General features: G+C 37.0%; 1 protein-coding gene across 1 annotated transcript in view; it reads right to left on the bottom strand.

The window, feature by feature from the left end:
• The window catches only part of FAAH2 (fatty acid amide hydrolase 2), a 68,377-nt gene that overhangs the window by 28,101 nt on the left and 19,581 nt on the right, over positions 1–20,695 (bottom strand). The window contains exons 4-6 of the mRNA XM_028523280.2: positions 14,771–14,980; positions 10,488–10,607; positions 957–1,092 (exon numbers count right to left, since the gene is read on the bottom strand). Of these exons, the coding sequence (XP_028379081.1) occupies positions 957–1,092; positions 10,488–10,607; positions 14,771–14,980 (466 nt within the window). The remainder of the gene's footprint in view (positions 1–956; positions 1,093–10,487; positions 10,608–14,770; positions 14,981–20,695) is intronic.

Here is a 20,695-nt window from a genome sequence, read left to right as displayed (position 1 = left end):
GGGAGAACTGTGTGATGTCCCAAGATGCCTACTTTGAAGGGGACTGAGGCATCATTGTCCTATGTACGATGTTTCTTGTATCTTCTTCAATAAATATTTCTATTTTTCATATTATATGGCTGGATATGTTCTGGACAGACCATATATATGTATGTATAGTATATATACACATATATTATGTGTATTATAGATATATAAGGTTGAAATCATAGAAGGTGAGACAAGTAATGGAATAAAGACTTGAGAGAGTACCAGAACAAGAGATCTGGAGCATAGGTTAAAGTATTTTTATATCAAAGCAAAAAGAAAGACATATTCTCCAATCTAAAAGGACAAATGAGAAATTAATGGCTGGGGAACTAGAAAGCTGGATGTAAGGGACTGAAGAAAGTTCTATAGATTGCATTTTCTTGGTGAGGTAGAATGTGGGATCATTACTGAATGCAAAAGCTAGATGAGGAACTCATAGTTTCTCTGAAAATAAAAACGCTTTGAAGTTACTGCTGTGGAAAATGTGATAAATAGCTATAAAGGGAAATGTGGAGATTTCTAGGCTTTATCAATGTTCCAGTAAGTTTGGAAAACATGTGTGGTGATAGATGACAGAAGTATCAGAAAAGCTTACTTAAAATGAAATGTCTATGTATTCAAATTGCCAAATGAACAACAATAACCCACTGCTTTCATTGCCAAAATAGGCTTCTCTTTGTGTCATATTTTTCCACAGTAAGATATTTCTACAAACTATTTTCCCAGTTTGGGAAGCACGATATCCACATATACAGATCTCTCTCATAAAAACAAAACAAAACAAAACAAAAAAACACCAAACAAAATGTCCCTCTAATTGTTTGAAGACCGGAAGTTTACCTCTGTGTCTCTAATAAAAAAAAAAAAAAGGAAGAATTAATGTCTGGACAAGAAGGAGAGGAAATAAAGAAAAGAAGCAAACATACTTTTTGATTCCAGGTCCTGCCATGACCCTCAGCATGGGGGCCAGGTCTTCAGCATAGCGGCACATCGGGCCAGTGCACTGAAATAGCTCCTGGGCTCCCCTGGCCGTAGGAAATTGACCCTTGTTGGAGACCACACCTGAAAGGTTAGACACTTAGGTTAGGTGTCCAAAATAAGACATGATCCCTCATATGACTGAAATTATATGGTTCTTAGCTTTTTCTGTCTGACTTATTTTGCTTAGCATGATATTCTCAAGGTCTATCCATGTTGTCACAAAACTGAAACTCAGACACAGCAACAATATGATGGTTACCAGAGGAATGACAGGTGAAGGGGTAGGTAGTTAAAGATAAAGGGTAAAGGGTACTAAATATATGGTGAAAGAAGGTGATTTGACTTTAGGTGGTGGGCACACAATGCAATATAGAGATGATGTATTATAGAAATGTACACTTGAAACCTATATAAACTTAAAAATCAATGTCATCTCAATAAATTTAATTTAAAAAGACATGATCCCTGAATGTTGTATTTCACCATCATGTTTAATCTATTATAAAACTGGAGGGTAGAACTTCCAGTACACTCATATCAATAGAAGCTGCAAGAGCAGACATATTTTTCTTTTGTTCCTGATCTTTGGAGGCAAGTTTTTAGCTTTCACAAATAAGTATGATGGGTGTTTTCATATATGCTCTCTTTTTTAATATAAAAAATTATACAGTTTACTATGTGGCAGATACTCTTCTAGGAGCTTTACAACATTGACTCATTTAACTCTCATAACAACCTTATGAAATAGGTATTTTGGCTATACCCATTTTACAGATATGGCACCTAAGGTAGACATTAAGTATCTTGCCTAAGATTGCATAGTTACTAAGTGACAGAATATCTGAAGTCTAGCTTCCCAGACTGTTATCAATCACTAAACCAGTGATTCTAAAACTTCTGGCTTCAGTATCCTTTTATATTCTTCAGAATTATAGAAGACCCCAAAGAATTTTTGTTTATACAAGTTAAACATATCAATATTTAACATATTAGAAATTAAAACTAAAAAAATACTAAAATATTTATGTGTTAAATTGTTTAAAAGTAACAGTAAACCCATTACACATTAGCACAAAAACATTTTATAAAAAACAACTATATTTTCTGACACAAAAATATATTTAGCAAAAAGGGCATTCTTTTACATTTTTGCAAATCTATTACATGCTTGGTTTAAAAGAAAATACCTGGACTCGGATATCTGCTTCTGTATTCTACATTTTTTAATATGTAATTTTGTTTGAAATACATATATAAAAAATCAATCTCATACAAACATTTATTTGAAAAGGCAGAAGTACTTAAAAATCTTAACAGATAATTTTTCATTATCTCTGTTCATATTATATCAAATCAGGACAAGTCCTGTTTCTGATAGTATATTTATACTAAGAAATCTGAAATTTTATCAATGAATTTCATATTCTGTTACACTAAAATCCATCAGCATATCTCTTACTCTGAGTCAATCATGTTCCAATTCGTAATTTTGTAACACCAATCATTAGAACAACATTCTGATGTTCACAAAAATATATATTACATACTATATTCATTTTACAGTATAAAAAATTCATTCACATCACCACTGATCTCTAACAAAAGTCCTTAGTTATTGCAAGGTTATTAAGCTCATGTTAGTGGACATAGGTTTTCAAAATTTCTAATTTTTGTTTGTATAAGGTTCTTAAAATACACACGTAAAAGCCCAATCCAAAGTAAGAGATAGAAAGATGAATCTGTTATATGTATGAATATTTTTTAATTAGTAACAAAAAATGACTGATGGTTACCAGAGGGGAGCTGGGTGTAAATGGTGAATGGATTAAGAAGAACAAACTGGTAGCTACAGAATAGTAAAAAGTATGCAATTACAGCATAAGGAATATAGTCAATAATATTGCAATAACTATGTATCAGTCTAGGTGGATACTTGAAATATTGGGTGGATTACCTTAGAAAGTATATGATTGTCTTACCACTATGCTGTACACCTGAAACTAATACAGAATAATATTGAATGTAAACTCTACTTGAAAAATAAAAAATGAAAAATAATGAAAAGGGTCATGAATATATTAAATATATAAACGTAGATTGAACTGTTGAAGATGCAAATGCACTACTGCATGCACTTTTTTTCCTTGCTTTTTGTTACTTATCCCTGTGCTGACATGAATTTTTGGTGTCCAAAGGGTGGTTGTTAAAACCAGAAAAGATTAAGAAATATCAAATAAGACAAGAGCATCATGGTGGCATAAGCTGTTTTCATTTTCTCTCAATTTTTAATACAACTAATTAGATATTGTTTAACTGAACAAAATTGCCTCTGCACATTACACCAAGGTACATGAAAGGTTTCTAGCCTACCAATGCATCTAAAAATCGACAAAAAAGAACTTGGTAAGGGCTGTGGATCCAAGAGAGTCAATGTGGATCCCCATTCCAACTCAATGTGATGGGGATAAAACCTGGAGAGTGAACCTGGGCGTATGTCCACAGACAACAGAGAATTTAGAGAAGTCCAGCCTGGTTTAGGGGAGAATCCAGTATGCAATTGGTGCAGGACAGAGACAAGGTTGGATGTATAGAAAAGGGAGAAACTCATTAGGCAATCCTGCTTCCCAGGGCACTACTGCAAGAGGTTGCACTTTTTATTGCAACAGAAGCAATCACTCCAGTAGAGGAAGTGGAATGCTGTGACCTCTCCCACAAAGAAGATGGGAAATGAAAGTAGTGAGTGAATGTCTTGTCACCCCAACTGTGAGGATGTGGCTGTCCAGCAGGACCCATATTTCTGAAGAGAGACCTCTATGACAGAGGAGATGGAAGAGAAAAGGAAGGAATCAGATAAGAATAGCAAAGAGAATTAAAGGAGTACAGTTCCTACCGTCTGCTTCAAGAATTCAGCAGGAAGTCTAACCACAAGTGTCTGGGAGGACCCACAGGGAAAACTCCTAAACTCTTTTTATGAGGCCAGTATTATCCTAATTCCAAAACCAGGTAAAGACACAACAAAGAGAGAAAACTACAGGCCAATATCGCTGATGAATACAGATGTTAAGATCCCCAACAAAATATTGGCAAAACAGATCCAGCAATACATTAAAAAGAGTATACACCACAATCAAGTAGGTTTCATCCCAGGGATGCAAGGATAATAAAATATTTGCAAATCAGTAAACATAATACACCACATAAACAAATGAAAGACAAAAATTATATGATCATATCAATAGATGCTGAAAAAGCATTTGATGAGCTACATCATCCATTTATGATAAAAACACTCAGCAAAGTGGGAATAGAGGGATCATACCTCAACACAATAAAGGTCATATACAAGAAACCTACAGCCAACATTATACTCAACAGGCAAAAACTAAAAGCTTTACCCCTAAGGTGAGGAACAAGACAAGGATGCCCTCTTTCACCACTCCTATTCAACACAGTACTGGAAGTCTGAGCCACAGCAATCAGACAAGAAAAAGAAATAAAAGCATCCAAATTAGAAAGGAAGAAGTAAAACTGCCACTGTTTGCAGATGACATGATAGTGTACCTAAAAAAACCCTATAGATTCCACCAAAAAACTACACAACCTAATAAATGAATTTGACAAAACAACAGTATACAAAGTCAATATTCAGAAATCAAAGGCATTTTTATACACTAATAATAAACTATCAAAAAGAGAAATTAAGAAAACAATACCATTTACTATAGCAATGAAAAAATAAGTATCTAGGAATATATTTAACCAAGGCAGTAAAAGATCTGTACTCAGAAAACTATAGGACACTGAAGAAAGAAATTGAGAAAGATACAAATAAGTGGAAGCATACAGTATGTTCATGGATTGGAAAAATTAACATTATGAAAATGTCCATACTCCCCAAATCAATCTATAGATTCCACATGATTCCTATTAAAATACCAAGGGCATATTACACAGATCTAGAACAAATATTCCACAAATTTATATGAAACCAACAAAGACCCCAGATAGCCTCAGCAAACTTGAGAAAGAAGAAAAAAATTGGAGGGATCACAATACCTGATATCACACTATACTTCAAGGCCACTGTATTTAAAAGAATCTGGTACTGGATAAAAATGACACATAGATTAATGGAACAGAACAGGGAGCCCAGAAATAAACCCATGTCTTTATAGTCAATTAATATTTGACAAAGAAGGGAAGAGCAAACAACAGAGTAAAGACAGCCTACTCAATAAATGGTGTTGGGAGAACTGGAGTGGTACATGAAAAAATATGAAACTAGATCATTATCTTATTCTACACCAGAATAAACCCAAATGTATAAAAGACTTAAATTTAAGTCACAATATCATAAAAATCCTAGAGAAAAAACATAAGCAGTATAATTTCAGACATCTTGTGTAGCAATATTTTTGCCAGTATAACTCCTAGAGCAAGAGAAATAAAGGAAAGAATAAACATATGGGGCTACATTAAATTAAAAAGTTTCTGCACATCTAAGGAAACCATTATCAAAATGAAAAGGGAACTGACTGTATGGGAAAACATTTGCCAATGATACATTGGACAAGGGTTTGTTCTCCAAAATATCTTATATTGAACTTATATGACTCCACACCAGGAAGACAAACAATCCAATCAAAAAATAGGCCAAGGACCTGAATAGACACTTCTCCAAAGAGGACATACAGAGGGCTCAGAGACATATGAAAATATCCTCAACATCATCAGCCATTAGATAGATGCTGATTAGAATAAGATACCTCACACCTCTCAGAATGACTATCATAAATAAGTCAACAAACAATATGTGCTGTTGAGGATGTGGAGAAAAGAGAACCCTAGTGCACTGTTGCTGGGAATGCAGACTGGTGCAGCCACTGTGGAAAACAGTATGGAATTTGCTACAAAAACCTAAGTTGGATGTGCCTTTTGATCCAGATCCTGCTGCTGAGAATATACCCTAAGAATCCTGAATCACCAATTCAAAAGAACCTAGGCACCTCAATGGTCATAGCAGCACAATTCACAATAGCCAAGCACTAGAAACAACCTAAGTACCCAACAGTAAATGAGTGGATCAAAATACTGTGGTACATTTACACAATGGAATTCTACACAGCAGAAAGAAAGAAGGAGCTCCTGCCTTTCGAGACAGCATGGATGGAACTGGAGAGCATTATGCTAAGTGAAATAAGCCAGGAGATGAAGGACAAATACCATATGATCTCACCTTTAACTGGAACATAATCAACAAAGGAAAAAAGCAAACAAAATACAACCAGAGTCATTGAAATTAAGAACAATCTAACGATAGCCAGAGGGGAGGGGGGAGGGGACAGTGGGGAGAAGGGTTTTCAGGAACTACTATAAAGGACACATGAACAAAACCAAGGGGGAGGGTGGAAGCAAGGGAGGGAGGTGGGTTTGGAGGGAGTGTGGGGGAGGGGTGGGGAGAAAATGCAGACAACTGTAATTGAACAACAATAAAGTAATTAAAATATTTGCTTCAAAACTTAAAAAAATAAAATAAAATAAAGTTGTCTGAAAAGACAGAATGTCTCTTAATCTGTAGGTTTGATTTAAATGCAATTATATCATGAATATTGTGGTAAAATGCATGCATGAGTCAAGTAAAGTTTATATTTTAAAATTAAAAAAGAAAAAATAATAAATAATAAAAGAAATGATAAAAATAAAAAGTAAAATGCAAATTCTGTAGGATAGCAAAGTGAAATTTGTCTCAGTGTCTCAGTTGTTGGCATTAGCCTTCTGATCTCTCTCTGGATCAGTCTTTGGTCTTTTCACAGCTCCAGGTCTTATTGTCTCACACTTGGTGGGCTGGGGGGGAAGCCTCCTGCTCACTTTAAACATGACAAGCGAATTCTGCTGGTCTTCCTGGATGCTACAGGCAGAGGGGGGCTGGGCTTTGCTTTTTTCCTTTGCTGTGGTTCTGCAAGGATGGGGGCTAGGGCTGGGCTGCAATATTCTGAGGTGCCCAGCCTCCAGCCCAAGCCCTCAGAGCACTGCGCTGCCCTCACTGTCCATCTGAGCCAGGCCGGAGCCTTTCATCTACCACGCTGTGTCACCCATGAGGTGCACTGATCAGGAGCAAGTCGCACCCCTCCTCCTCCTCCCTCTTTGCTCGCCTGGGTGCTGCGCACTCTCAAAGTCCCTTCTGGGCAGTTTAGTTCCCCTATTAAATTAAGTCTCTCAGGGGACTACTAAGTCTCTGAGCCCTTGCTGCCCTCTGATCAGTCTCTGCAGTGTCCTTTCTCCTCCCTCTTCACTGGCCCAGCTACTGCGTAAGAGAGGTCCTTGTAGAATGGCTGCACACCGGCTTTTTTTTTTTTTTTGAGTGAATTTCCCTCTGTTGCAGGCTGCCGTTCTTAACAACCACCTGGCTTTTCACAAAGCCCAGCTCTCTGACCAGTCCAGAGATTCTCTGGGTCACGGTCAGTAGGGGCCTAACTCTTCTCCCATCTCCAGGTATCTCCCTGCTCCCTGATTTCTCTGGTACTGTGGAGCCAGTGACCTCAGACTAAGCTGGGGGACACCCCCTGTTGTGTGTCTCCCACTACATCTTTATCCCCCTCAGCAACTTCAAGCATCCAGGTCTCTCCTAGGCGGGGCAGGCTTCCCTGTTCTGGGAGAGAAGGGAGCTGCGAAGTTGGGATCCCTGACCCAGCTCTCCTCAAAAGCTCCTATGGCAGCAGGGACTGGAACCTCAGCCACTGCAGTCCCAGGGGCAGGGCCCAGCAACCACCTACAAAATTTCCTTACTGGCCGTTTTTTAATGTTCTTTGCAGTCTTTGACTTCCAAACTTCATATAAGTTGGGATTCCATTTGCTGTTCACTTTATTCTTCAGAAAATTGGCTAGGTGTACCAGTTGGGTGCACGAACAAGTAAATTTAAGGTCCCACCTACCTCGCTACCATCTTCTAACTCAATCTGTACCACAGGTTTTTGATACACTCATTTACTGGTAAGTTTTATCAGATACTTAAAAAAAATCACTGGTAATATTTTTCAAACTCATCCAAAAAATTAAAGAGGAGGAAACACATTCAAACTCATTCTATGAAGTCAGCATTACCATAATTCCAAAACCAGATTAGGACAAAAGAAAACTAAAGAATAAAGTCCCTGGTGATTATAGATGTAAAAATTCTCAACAAAATATTAGAAAACTAAATTCAACAATGCAGTAAGTGGATCATACACCACAATCAAGTGGAATTTAATCCAGGGATGCAAGAATGGTTGAATATTGCCCTGGCTGGCGTAGCTCAGTGGATTGAGCGCGGGCTGGGAACCAAAGTGTCCCAGGTTCGATTCCCAGCCAGGGTACATTCCTGGGTTGCAGGCCATAACCCCCAGCAACCACACATTGATGTTTCTCTCTCTCTCTCTCCCACCCCCTCCTCTCTCTCCCCCTCTCTCCCCCTCCCTCCCTTCCCTCTCTAAAAATAAATAAATAAAATCTTAAAAAAAAAGAATGGTTGAATATTCACAAATCATTCACCATGTTACACCACATCAACAAAACATAGACTAAAATGATATAATGATCTCAGTAGATGTGGGAAAGTAATTTAACATCCATTTATGATAAAAGATCCCAACTCAGTGTGCATAAGAGGAACATACCTCTACACAATAAAGGCCATATATGACAAAACACAGTTAACTTCATACTCAATGGTTAAACACTGATTTTGTTCTCAGATCAGGAACAAGATATGACCAAAAAATATTAGAACTAATAAGTAAATTCAATAACATTGCAGAATATAAAATTAACATACAAAAATTGTTTTTTTTAAAGATTTTATTTATTTATTTTTAGGGAGGGAAGAGAGGGAGAGAGAGAGAGAGAGAGAGAGAGAGAGAGAGAGAGAGAGAGAAACATCAATGTGTGGTTGCTGGGGGTCATGGCCTGCAACCCAGGAATGTACCCTGGCTGGGAATCGAACCTGGGACACTTTGGTTCCCAGCCCGCGCTCAATCCACTGAGCTACGCCAGCCAGGGCTTGGTTGTTTTTTAAACAATTTTATTTATTTATTTTTAGAGAGAGGAAAAGGGAGGGAGAAAGAGAGAAACATTAATGTGCAGACACACCCCCTACTAGGGACCTGGCCTGCAACCCAGGCATGTGCCCTGACTGGGAATTGAACCAGTGACCCTTTGGTTTGCAGACAGGCGTTCAACCCACTGAGCCACACCAGCCAGGGCTGGTTGTGTTCTTGTACAAGGGTAGGCAAGAGTAGGTTTATAGTTGCTTGTATGGAAAAAGACATGCAAGTTATGATTATTATAATAGCTTATGTTTCCTCTCTTCAAATTATACTACAAAACTATTGCAAACAAAAAAAATGTGGTACTGGCACAAAACAGACACATAGATCACTGGAATAAATCTATATATAGGTGACAGAAATAAATCCAGGCTTATATGGTCTATTAATCTATGACAAAAGAGGCAAAAATATACAGTAGGAAAATGAGAATCTCCTCAATATAGAGTGTTGAGAAAATGGGACAGCTACTTGCAAAAAAAAAAAAAAACTGAAACTGGAACATTTTCTTACAGTATGTACAAAAGTAAATTTAAAATGTATTAATATTAGACCACAAACTATAAAATTTCAAGAAGAAAACAAAGGCAATAAACTCTTTGACACTGGCCTATGTAATATTTTCTTGGATATGTCTCCTCAGGCAAGAACAACAAAAGCAAAGATTATATAAGATTCCATAGAACTAAGAAGCTTTTGCACGGTGAAGGAAAACATCAACAGAACAAAAAGTTAACCCACTTGGCAGAAAATTTTTAAATAACTCATAAAATTCAACATCAAAACAACCACCAATTCAATAAAAAAGTGAACAGAGGATTTGAATAAACATTCTTACAAAGAAGATATAAAGATGGCCATCATATATGTACAAACATGCTCAACATCACTAATTATCAGGGAAATGCAAATCAAAACTACAGCAAAATATTACTTCACACTTGTGAGATCAGTTATTATAAAAAATAAAACAAATAACAAGAGTTAGCAAGGAGGAAAGGGAACCCCATACACTCCTGGCTGGATTGCAAACTGGTGCAACCACTATGGAAAACAGCACAATGGCTCCTCAAAATACTAAAAATGGAACTTACACAGGGCCCAGCAATTTCACTACTAGGTATCTATCAGAAGAAAAAAAAACAATAATTTGAAAAGATACACGTATCCCTTATGTGCAGTTTTACTTCTTCCTTAGTTTTGATTTTTTCATTTGCCATTCTTCCTGAAAGGGTTACTTTGGAAATTAAGCAAAATTAGTTATGGGAGACAACATTTAGAGTGCCTGATACAGAGCTGGTAGTCTATAAATTTGGTCCTGGTAAGGACCAAATTTCTATATTGCTATAAATCATAAAAGTGTAACCACCCTTATCACCATATTAATATTACCTGGTGAAGGTTTGTGTCCAAATATGCCATTGAAGAATGCAGGCATTCGAATGCTGCCACCAATGTCAGAGCCCACACCAATCACTGAGCAGGCAGCTGCCAGGGTACAGCCCTCACCACCTATGGGAAATGCAAAATATTCCTTTATAATAAATCAATTAAGTTACTATTAGCATGGAATATATTTTATCATCTTTCATTTTTAACCTTTCTGAGTCTTTAGATTAAAAGCAAGTCTTAGTAGATACCATATATTTGGAACATAATTTTAATCCATTATGCCAATCTATATCTTTTGATTTAGGAGATTAATCTTTTCACATTAAACATTGTGTAAAATCAGGAAGATCTTACTTTTGACTTTTTGCTTTTTACTTTCTGTATGTCTTAGTTTTGGTCCTTTGTTGCTTTCATTACTGCCTTCATTTGTGTGAAGTTCACTTTTTTAGTGACCCTTTATGTTTCTCTTCCCAGTCCCTTTTTTTGTATATTCTACAGATATTTTCTTTTTAGGTACCATGGAATTATACATACTATGTTATATCATTTATCTATCTAGATCATTTTATAAAAGAATATAAAATATCTTAAATTTATAAAAATCTGCTATAAATATAAGCTAATTTAACTTCAGTTGCACACTAAAATTATATATAACCAGAGACATTGATTAAGAACAAACTGACGGTAATCAGAGGGGAGGAGGGAGAGGATAAAGGGGGGTAGGGGAAGGGTCAGCAAGGAACATGTATAAAGGGCACATGGACAAAGCCAAAGGTGGGTAGGATTGAGGGTGGGAGGTGGGGATGGGTGGGGTGGGGAGAATGGAGACAATTATACTTGAACAACAATTTAAAAAAGAACAGTTCAAAAATTATATTATAAAATTGTATTATAAAAAGTAAATAAAATTAAAAAAAATAAAACTACACTTTTATGCAGTTCCCTCTCCTCCACTTTATGTAACTGATTCCACCTCTATTGTTTACCTAACATTAATTTATAATAATTTTTATGCATGTGCCCTTTGAATACTGTATAAAATAAAAAGTTGATTTTCAAACCAAAATTATACTAATACTGGTCATTATATTTGCTCATGTATTTACCTTTACTAGAGATCTTTATATTCATATGCCTTTGAGTTACTCTCTAGTTTTCTTTCATTATAACCTGAAGGACTCTCATTTCTTTTAGGGCATATATGGTGACAAAGAACTGCCACTCAGTTTTTGTTTGTCTTCTCATCTCTTAATTTCTCCCTCATTTCTGAAGGACAGTATCTCTCTTTTTGGGATATAAAATAGTTGACAGTTATTTTCATTCAACAATTTTAATGTATCATCCCAGAGCCTTCTTGCCTCCAAGGTTTCTGCTGAGAAATCTAATGCCGCTTTAAGATTTTCTCATTGTCTTTGTCTTTCAAAGTTTTAATTCTGTGTCTCAGTGTGACTCCACATAGACATATCCTATTTGGACCTCATCTTTTGTTTCTTTTATAGCAGCTTTATTTTGAATGTGTAGATTTGTGTCTTTCCTCAAATGTTGAATGTTTGAGGCCAGTATTTCTTCAAATAAAATTTCCCCTTTAAGGAACCCCATAATTCATAAGTTGATTACTGATATCCCATTCATTTCTTAGGCTCTCTTCACTTTCCTTTATTCTTTTCTTTTTGCTCTTCAGACTAGGTAATTTCAAATAACCAGTCTTCAAATTCACTGATTCTGTCATCTGACTTTTCAAGATGTAATTGAACCCCTCTGATAATTTTTTTAAATTAAGTATATTTTTCAGCTCCAGAATTACTTTTTGAAAAGATTTTATTTATTTATTTTTAGAGAGATGGAAAGGGATAGAGAAAGAGAAGGTGAGAAAAATCAATATGCAAGAGACATAATTGACCCCAACCAGGGACCTGGCCAGTAAGCCAGGCATGTTTGCATTCCAAACTGGGAATTGAACCAGTGACCTTTCAGTTTGCAGGCCAGTGCTCAATCCACTGATCCACACCAGCCAGGGCCAGAATAACTTTTGTTTCTTTTTAAGAATCTCTCTCTTTTTTTATTATTTTCATTTTGTTCATATATTATTTTCCTGGTTTCATTTAGTTCTATGTCCATGTTTTGCTTTAGCATTATAACACATTTGATAGTTCCTTTAAAGTTTTGTATAGTAATTCCAATGCCTGTGTTTCTTCACTGACAGCTTATATCACCTCATTTTGTTCATATATTATTTTCCTGGTTTCATTTAGTTCTATGTCTATGTTTTGCTTTAGCATTATAACACATTTGATAGTTCCTTTAAAGTTTTGTATAGTAATTCCAATGCCTATGTTTCTTCACTGACAGCTTATATCACCTCATTTTGTTCCTTTGAATAAGCCCATGCTTTCCTGTTACTTTGTATTCCTCATGATTTTTGTTGAAATTTTGGCATTTGAGAAAGCATCCACTTCTAGTTTTAGTAGGTTGTTTCCATTCTGGGGAAATCCTTCTTTAATAAGTAAGACATGTTCCGAGCCTTGTATCAGCCTGGGGTGAAGGTATAACGTCTTTTCAGGTCTTTTCTGAGAATGAGTCTTGCCTCTGTGTGTATGTACATGTGACCTTTTTTCCAATTCCCCTAAATATAGAAGTCCCTTCAAATGTTATAATTTCCCCAATGGTTCTTATTGGGGAAATTATTCTTATTCTTGAATTTTAGATGTTGTATTGTATATCTGTACCCATAATCTATTGGTTTAGGGATTGGTAGGTCTGTAGTAATCCTACAGCTTTCATGAGCAGTGCCTGCTTTTTCCTGTAATTTTTCCCATTCTGAGTTCCAAGCTATGCTTCAGTTTCCCACCTGAGCTCAGAGTTAGGGAAAAAGGAGGGTAGTTATTCAGGAATCCTCCACATAGGTTAGAACATTTCCAATCAGTTCTGCTGTGTTCCCTATATTTATGGAGAGGAAATGTGGAATTGAGTGGTTGCTTCCTCTTGACCACAATGCCAGTGAGTGAGTGGGCCAGGGGTAAGTAAAATTACTGTGAAATATCTGATTATTTTGAATATGGATTTTTCTTTACTGTGCATTTACTTTGTAACTATAGACCTTTGACTGTTTTCCAGAGCTCCGATAAAATTATATTAGCCAGTCTGTAGTTGTTTTTTAATGTTTTTATTAAGAAGTGAAGTCTTGGAAATAACCAATCTACCATCTTGCTGGCATCACTCCCCCACAAATTTTTATTGAGTTGCATTTTCATTTATCTCTTATTTAATCCATTTATTTTTAGAATTATATTATTTAATCTCCAAGTATTTGCAGTTTTTCCAAATATCTTTTTCTAATTGATTTCTAGTTTAATTTTGTTGTTGCCTGAGAGCATACTTTATGTGATTTGTATTCTTCTAAAATGGTTGGGGTGTGCTCTATGACCTAGAATGTAGTTCATTTGGTAAATGTTTCATGTGAGCTTGAGAATAATGTGTATTCTGCTGTTCTTAGGAAACAATTTCTATAGATATAAAATAGATCCAGGTGATTGATAGTGCTGTTCAGTCAAAAACCCCCATAATTTTTCTCCTAGACAACTAAAATAGATGTAATTTTTTCTATTTGCTTCAGCTCTTGCTCCTCTACATTATCTGATCTAGACAGAACTTTTAAATTTCTTCTCTAACTCCTTTCTGTCTTACTCACTACTCTGGGTTTCTTTCAGTTCACTGGACACACTAAGCATGTTCCCACCTCAGGCTTTTGCATTTTCTGTATTCTCTAATTAGAATGTTCTCTGCTTGACCCACTACCCCTACAACAACTGATCCTTTGGATTTCATCATAAATACCACCTCCTTAGAGGAGATTTCCATAACTATATCTGTTATATTCCTGCATTAGCACAGTTTCTGGTACACAGCATAGTTATCAGAACTCAGTGTCCTTAAATTATTTTATCACCTTTGTTTCAAGAAGATACAGATTTGAAGCTAAACCAGCTTCACTGACTCACATTCCCTCTCTCTCCCTCCCTCTCCTTATCCTCTCTCTCTTTGCATGTACACAAACACACAGGGACCAAGAGTATGAATATTCATTGTCTACAGTGCTCTTCACCATTGCTCCTTGGAGTTTTAGCTAACATCAAGTGTAATATGGTGTTCTTCACCAATCTATGACAAATTTTGCAATTGCCTTTACCATAAACACCTAATTATGACTTTCCCAGAGGTTTGTGCAATAGTATCTGTACACCCTCCTCACAGTGACTCACTAGCTGAAATGTTAAACTTACCAGAGCTTCCACCGACAATATGCCGTAAATCATATGGGTTATTGGACCGGCCATAGATCTTGTTACTGGATTCATACCACATGCACAGCTCACTACAGTTGGTTATGCCAAGAGGAATGGCACCAGCTTTCTTCAGTAATGCCACTACAGTGGCATCTGTTTTGGAAATAGCATTACGACGGCTCACAAGGCCAGAAGAATTAGGCATTCCTGTAAAGCCCACAAGAAAAGGAAGTTAAAATGTTATTAAATTAAAATAAGAACAATTTTTTTTACTTCGTACCTTCAATGAACCAACCCAGCTATTTTGGGTGATTTACTTGGTACTCATAGGTAGTATGACTTGTTGGGAAGTGCACAGGCTTTGGAATCAGAACTAAGTTCAAATCACATATCTGTAGCTTACAAAGTCTACAAACTTTGGGAAATTCACTTAACTTTTCTGATTCTGTTTTTTAGGAATAAGTGAGATATAGAATGTAAAGTATGTGAACCACGCAACAACCCTAACTGTTAAGTACATTCACTAACACATCTTAGAGAAGAAAAAAGAGAATCAAGGTCATAGAGAAAACAAGAGAGCAGCTAGAAAAGGATAGAGACACATACATGATAACTTGGTATAAAACTACCATTTAGACTAGAAAGGAAAGAATGACCTTTGTAAATGTACTAGAAAACTGGTTTTCATATGGAAAAATACATACCATAAACGAAAGTAAAACATTGTTACATTGTTTTGTTCAACAAAAGAAGTCATAAACAAAATAAAATACAAGCAACAAAATAAGAGAAGTTATTTATATCATAAATATAAAAAAATGAATATGTAAAATATATATAAAGAATTCTATAGTGCTACAATAGAAAGCCAAAAACACCAATATAAACCAGTCAGAAGTGATTGAAGATGGCAGCAGAGTAAGTGCAAGTTACACTCACCTCTTCCTCCCTGGACCAAACTGGAATTTCTACTAAAATATAGATTAACCTGAATAACCAAATGAAGACTAGTTGAGCAGAAGTTTTATAAATAAGGATTTACAGAAGAAGCCACATTGAGACTGGCAGGAAGGGCAGAGATACTAAAAGGTCTGGTCCCACTTCCACGGGCAGCAGCTGAAATTCTAGAGGGATATCTAAGCTGCAGAGGTTCCCCTTAAGGAGAGCTAGCCAACCCAGAGCTACCCAGCCCAGAGAACCACCATTGGCAGGAGGCACACACATAATATATGGCTGTGAAAGTCAATGGAGATTAGGTCCACCAGGAAGAGAGGGAAGTCTGGTAGAGATGCAGGAGCCCTCTTGAAATCTCAGTGTGTAGGATCTTGTTTGTAGCCATTCACCCTGGGCTCTGACAGAGTAAGGGCATAGAGGACTGGAGCTGTGTGAAGAGAGAGATGGTTTATGGCCCTGGGGAGAGAGCTTAAGTGATAGACACCTGGATCCCTGTGCTGTGTCCCCCTCCCACACTGTAGACACCGTCTTTCTTAAGTGGAGCTATCCCCTCCTTATGCCATCACCCTGGGGTAATGTAATAGCCCCACCCACCAGACTTCCTGGAACCCAACCCTGTGGGGCTCATGCCCTTTGGATGAGTCAAGTGCCAGGGCCCAGCGTGTATAGGTCTGGGCCAACTCAGTGGATACCAGCAACTGAGTTGTGGGCTCTGGAGAAGGGACCATTTCTCCATCTTTCCATGAGCCTGACTAGTACCTCTCTACCATGATGATTTGTTTTCCCTACACTCTGGGCTCCCAGTAGCCCCATGCTCCCAATGGCTGGTGGCCCCTCTGTGCCAAGTGTGGTCTCTCCAGGAGTTCTGGGAAAAATCCAGGACAGACTGAGTTGTGTGGTCCTGGGATGGGGTACAGTCCCCCAACCTTCTCACAAGCCTGATGTTGCCTCTCCCTCATGGAAGATCCACTAGCCCCATCCTCCAATACTCTGCAGCCCTGCTATGCTGAGCTCAGGCTCTCAAGGAAGTCCTGGTAGAATCTGAGACTGAATTGTGTTGCTCTAAGACAGGATCCCTTTTCATCATGCCTGCTCAACTGGTATAGAACACTCCCTGCATTCAGCCAAATCTTGGTTTTGATTGGGCCTAATTCTGTTGGTCTCACCCTGATGACACCAAGATCTCACCATGCCACAAAGTTCTGCAGGCACCTGGAGGATGGCAGGTAGGCTTGGTGTACTCTGGGACTTTTGCTGAGTGGCCTTAGATCCAGCACTGGCATCGAATTTGAACTTGCATCAGTCTGGTGAACACCACTATCTCCTACCTAGTGACTTCCTGGCAACCTACCTCATACAACTCAAGTACCTCCAGAAGGTCCTTTAGTGACTGAGATGAATAGGCTGCCAGTGGAGAGAGGCAGGGAGAGTTGTATCTTGGGGTGTCTTGGGCATTTTGCTAACCTGCCTTCGAGCTCAGTGCCACTGGAGCTGGCTTTGGTGCACAGCATGGTCCTCCCAATGCACACACAGGCCCAGCACAGGCAGCAAAATAGTGGAATCCTTTTAAGAACTGAACAGGTTGCCCAGGGCCAGTCACAGACTGAATCTGATATTGAGCTGCACCAGAGTTCCCCACCAAGAGGCCCCAGAACCAGCACATCCAGTTACCAGCTTTAGTCAACAACAGAGCAGGATCCAATCAGCTTTACAAGTAATATCTAAAAGATCTTGACAGGCACCAGAACTTCTGAGGCAAATTCTACTTCATGTGGTCAGCACCTGAACAGCCACCCATATGCTGTGGTTGGAGTTGATCCCCACAGTCAGCCAGCTTGAGGGTTGACTCCATGCACTAATAGGCTAATAAAATCAAGACTCAATTAAAATAGAAAGGTTTGCATAACCCACACTAGGGACATTCTTGGAGCACCCAAATCAGGTGATCAGGAGACTATATCACAGGGTCCCACAGAAAACCAATGACATAAGACTATCCAACCAAGACTGAGGGACAGATGTACCTAATATATAGAAAGAAACACAAAGAGGCAGCCAAAATGGGGAGACAAACATGCTCCAAATGAAAGAAAAGGAGTATCTCAAGAAAAAGAGCTAAATGAAATATAGACAAGCAATTTATCAGACATAGAGTTTGAAAAAATGGTTATAAGGATATTCAATGAACTTAGTGAAAACTTCAAAAGCATGAAAAGGGATATAGAAACCATAAAAAAGTCAGAAATGAAGAATACAATAGCTGAAATGAAGAACATACTAGAAGGAATAAACAGTAAGATGAAGCAGGGGATAAAAATAGTGATTTTGGAGACAAGGTAGTAGAAACATACAATTAGAACAGCAAAAAGAAAAAAGGAAAATTAGGCTAATTTAAGGGATATCTAGAACAATGTGAAGCATAACAACACACACATCACAGGGGTACCACAAGAAGAGACACAGCAAGGGATAAAAAACCTATTTGAAGAAATAATTACTTAAAACTTCCCTAACCTAGTGAAAGAAAGACACACAAGTCCAGGAAGTTCAGAGTCATAAAAAAGATGAACCCAAAGAGGCCCACACCAAGACACATCATAATTACAATAGTGAAGGCTAAAGACAGATTTTTAAAAGCACTAAGAGAAAGACAGTTACCTACAAGAGAGGTCTTATAAGACTTTCAGCTGATCCTCAACAGAAACATTTGAGGACAAAATGGGTTGGCATGAAGTACTCAAAGTGATGTAAAGCAACACTACTTTAACCATCAAGGCAATGATTTAATATTGAAGGATAAATAAAGAGCTTCCCAGACCTCAAACAACTAATGGAGTCAATTACCACCAAACCTGTATTATAAGAAATGTTAAAGGATCTTCTTGAAGGAGCAGGAAGAAGAGAAGAAGGAAGAGGACCGCCAAAGGGAAATAGTTAAGAGAATAAAATGGCAATAAATACCTACTTATCAATAACCACTTTAAATGTAAATAAATAGCTTAAATGCTTCAATCAAAAGACATCAGGTAGTAGAGTAGATAAGAAAACAAGACCCATATACATGCTGTCTATAAGGGACCCACCTCAGAATAAAATATACACACAGAATAAAATGAAGGGATGGAAAAAGATATTTCTTCAAATTGAAATTAAAAAAAGCCAAGGTAACAATACTTACATCAGACAAAATGGACTTTAAAACAAAGGCTATAATAAGGAACAAAGAAGGACACTACATAATGATAAAGAGAACACTCTGACAAGAGGACAAAACCCTTGTAAACATTAAGTGCACCCAACATAGGAGCATTTAAATATATACAGCAAATCTTGAAGGACATAAAGGGAGAGAACAACAGTAAAACAGTCATAGAGGATTTTAACACCCCATTGACATCAATGGATACATCTTTCAGATGAAAATCAACAAGGAAACAGATGCTTTATACAATAGATTAGATGGTTTTAATTGATATATCCACAGTATTTCATCCCAAAGCAGCATAATGTACATTCTTTTGAAGTGCACTTGGAACAATTTCTGGGACAGACCACATATTAAGACACAAAACAAGTCTTAATAAATTTAAGATGACTGAAATTATACCAAGCTTCTTCTCTGACCATAATGGTATGAAACTAGAAAAAAATCACAAGAAAAAGACTGAAAAACACACAAAGACATGGAGGCAAAACAACACATTACTAAACAGTAAGTGGGTTTAACAATGATATCAAAGGAGAAATCAAGATACCTTGAACCAAATGAAAATGAGAACACAACCCCAAATCTATGCATCACAGCAAATGCAGTCCTAAAAGAGAAATTCATAGCATTACAGGCTGTCATCAGGATGAAAGAAAAATCTTAAAGAAACAATATAACCTTACAGGTGAAGGAATGAGAAAAGGAACAAGAAAGAAAGAAAGCCCAAAATGAATAGAAGAAAGGAAATAATGAAGATTTGAGCGAAATAAGTGATATAGACACTTAAAAATACAAAAGATCAATTAAACCAAGAGCTGGTTCTTTGAAAAGATAAACAAGATTGATGGCCCTGGCTGGTGTAACTCAGTGGATTGAGCACCGGTTGCGAACCAAAGTGTCGCAGGTTCGATTCCCAGCCAGGGCACATGCCTGGGTTGCAGGCCATGACCCCCAGCAACCGCACATTGATGTTTCCCTCTCTCTCTCTATCTTCCTCCCTTTCCTCTCTAAAAATAAATAAATAAAATCTTAAAAAAAAAAAACAAGATTGATGAACATTTACCCAGACTCATCAAGAAAAACAGCGAGGACCCCAATAAATAAAATCAGAAAGAAAAGAAAAGAAGTAACAATGGAAATAACAGAAATAAAAAGGATCGTAAGAAAATATTATGAACAACTAATTGCAAACAAATTGGACAATATAGGCAAAATGGACAATTTATAGAAACATGCAATCTTCCAAAACTCAATCAGGAAAAATCAGAAAACCTGAATAGACTGGTAACAGCTAATGAAATTGTAGCAATAAAAAAAAAGACCCAGAAAGGATGGCATCATGGGTGAATTTTACAAAACATTCAAAGAAGAATACCTATACTCTTCAAAATAGTCCAAAAAATTCAAGAAGATGGAAGACTTCCAAGCTATTTTTATAAGGCTAGCATTACCTTAATTTCAAAACCAGATAAAGATACTACATAGAAGGAATATTATAGGCCAATATCTGTGATAAACATAGATGCTAAGATCCTAAACAAAATATTAGCAAATCGGATCCAGGAATACATTAAAAAGATACATTAATACATTATGGTGTCTTTTACAATTCCATACAAATCTAGTAATTTTTGGTTTTATTTCTTTAAAATCTCCCATTGGAGTTTTGATGGGAACTGCATTAAATCTATCTATAGCTTTGGGTAACATGGCCATTTTAAATATGTTGATTCTTCCAATCCATGCACATAGACTATCTT

Source organism: Phyllostomus discolor, chromosome X (genome assembly GCF_004126475.2).
Source record: "Phyllostomus discolor isolate MPI-MPIP mPhyDis1 chromosome X, mPhyDis1.pri.v3, whole genome shotgun sequence".
Taxonomy (NCBI): Eukaryota; Metazoa; Chordata; class Mammalia; order Chiroptera; family Phyllostomidae; genus Phyllostomus; species Phyllostomus discolor.
Note: the sequence above shows the minus strand (reverse complement) of the source record. Positions and strands in the feature narration are given on the sequence as shown.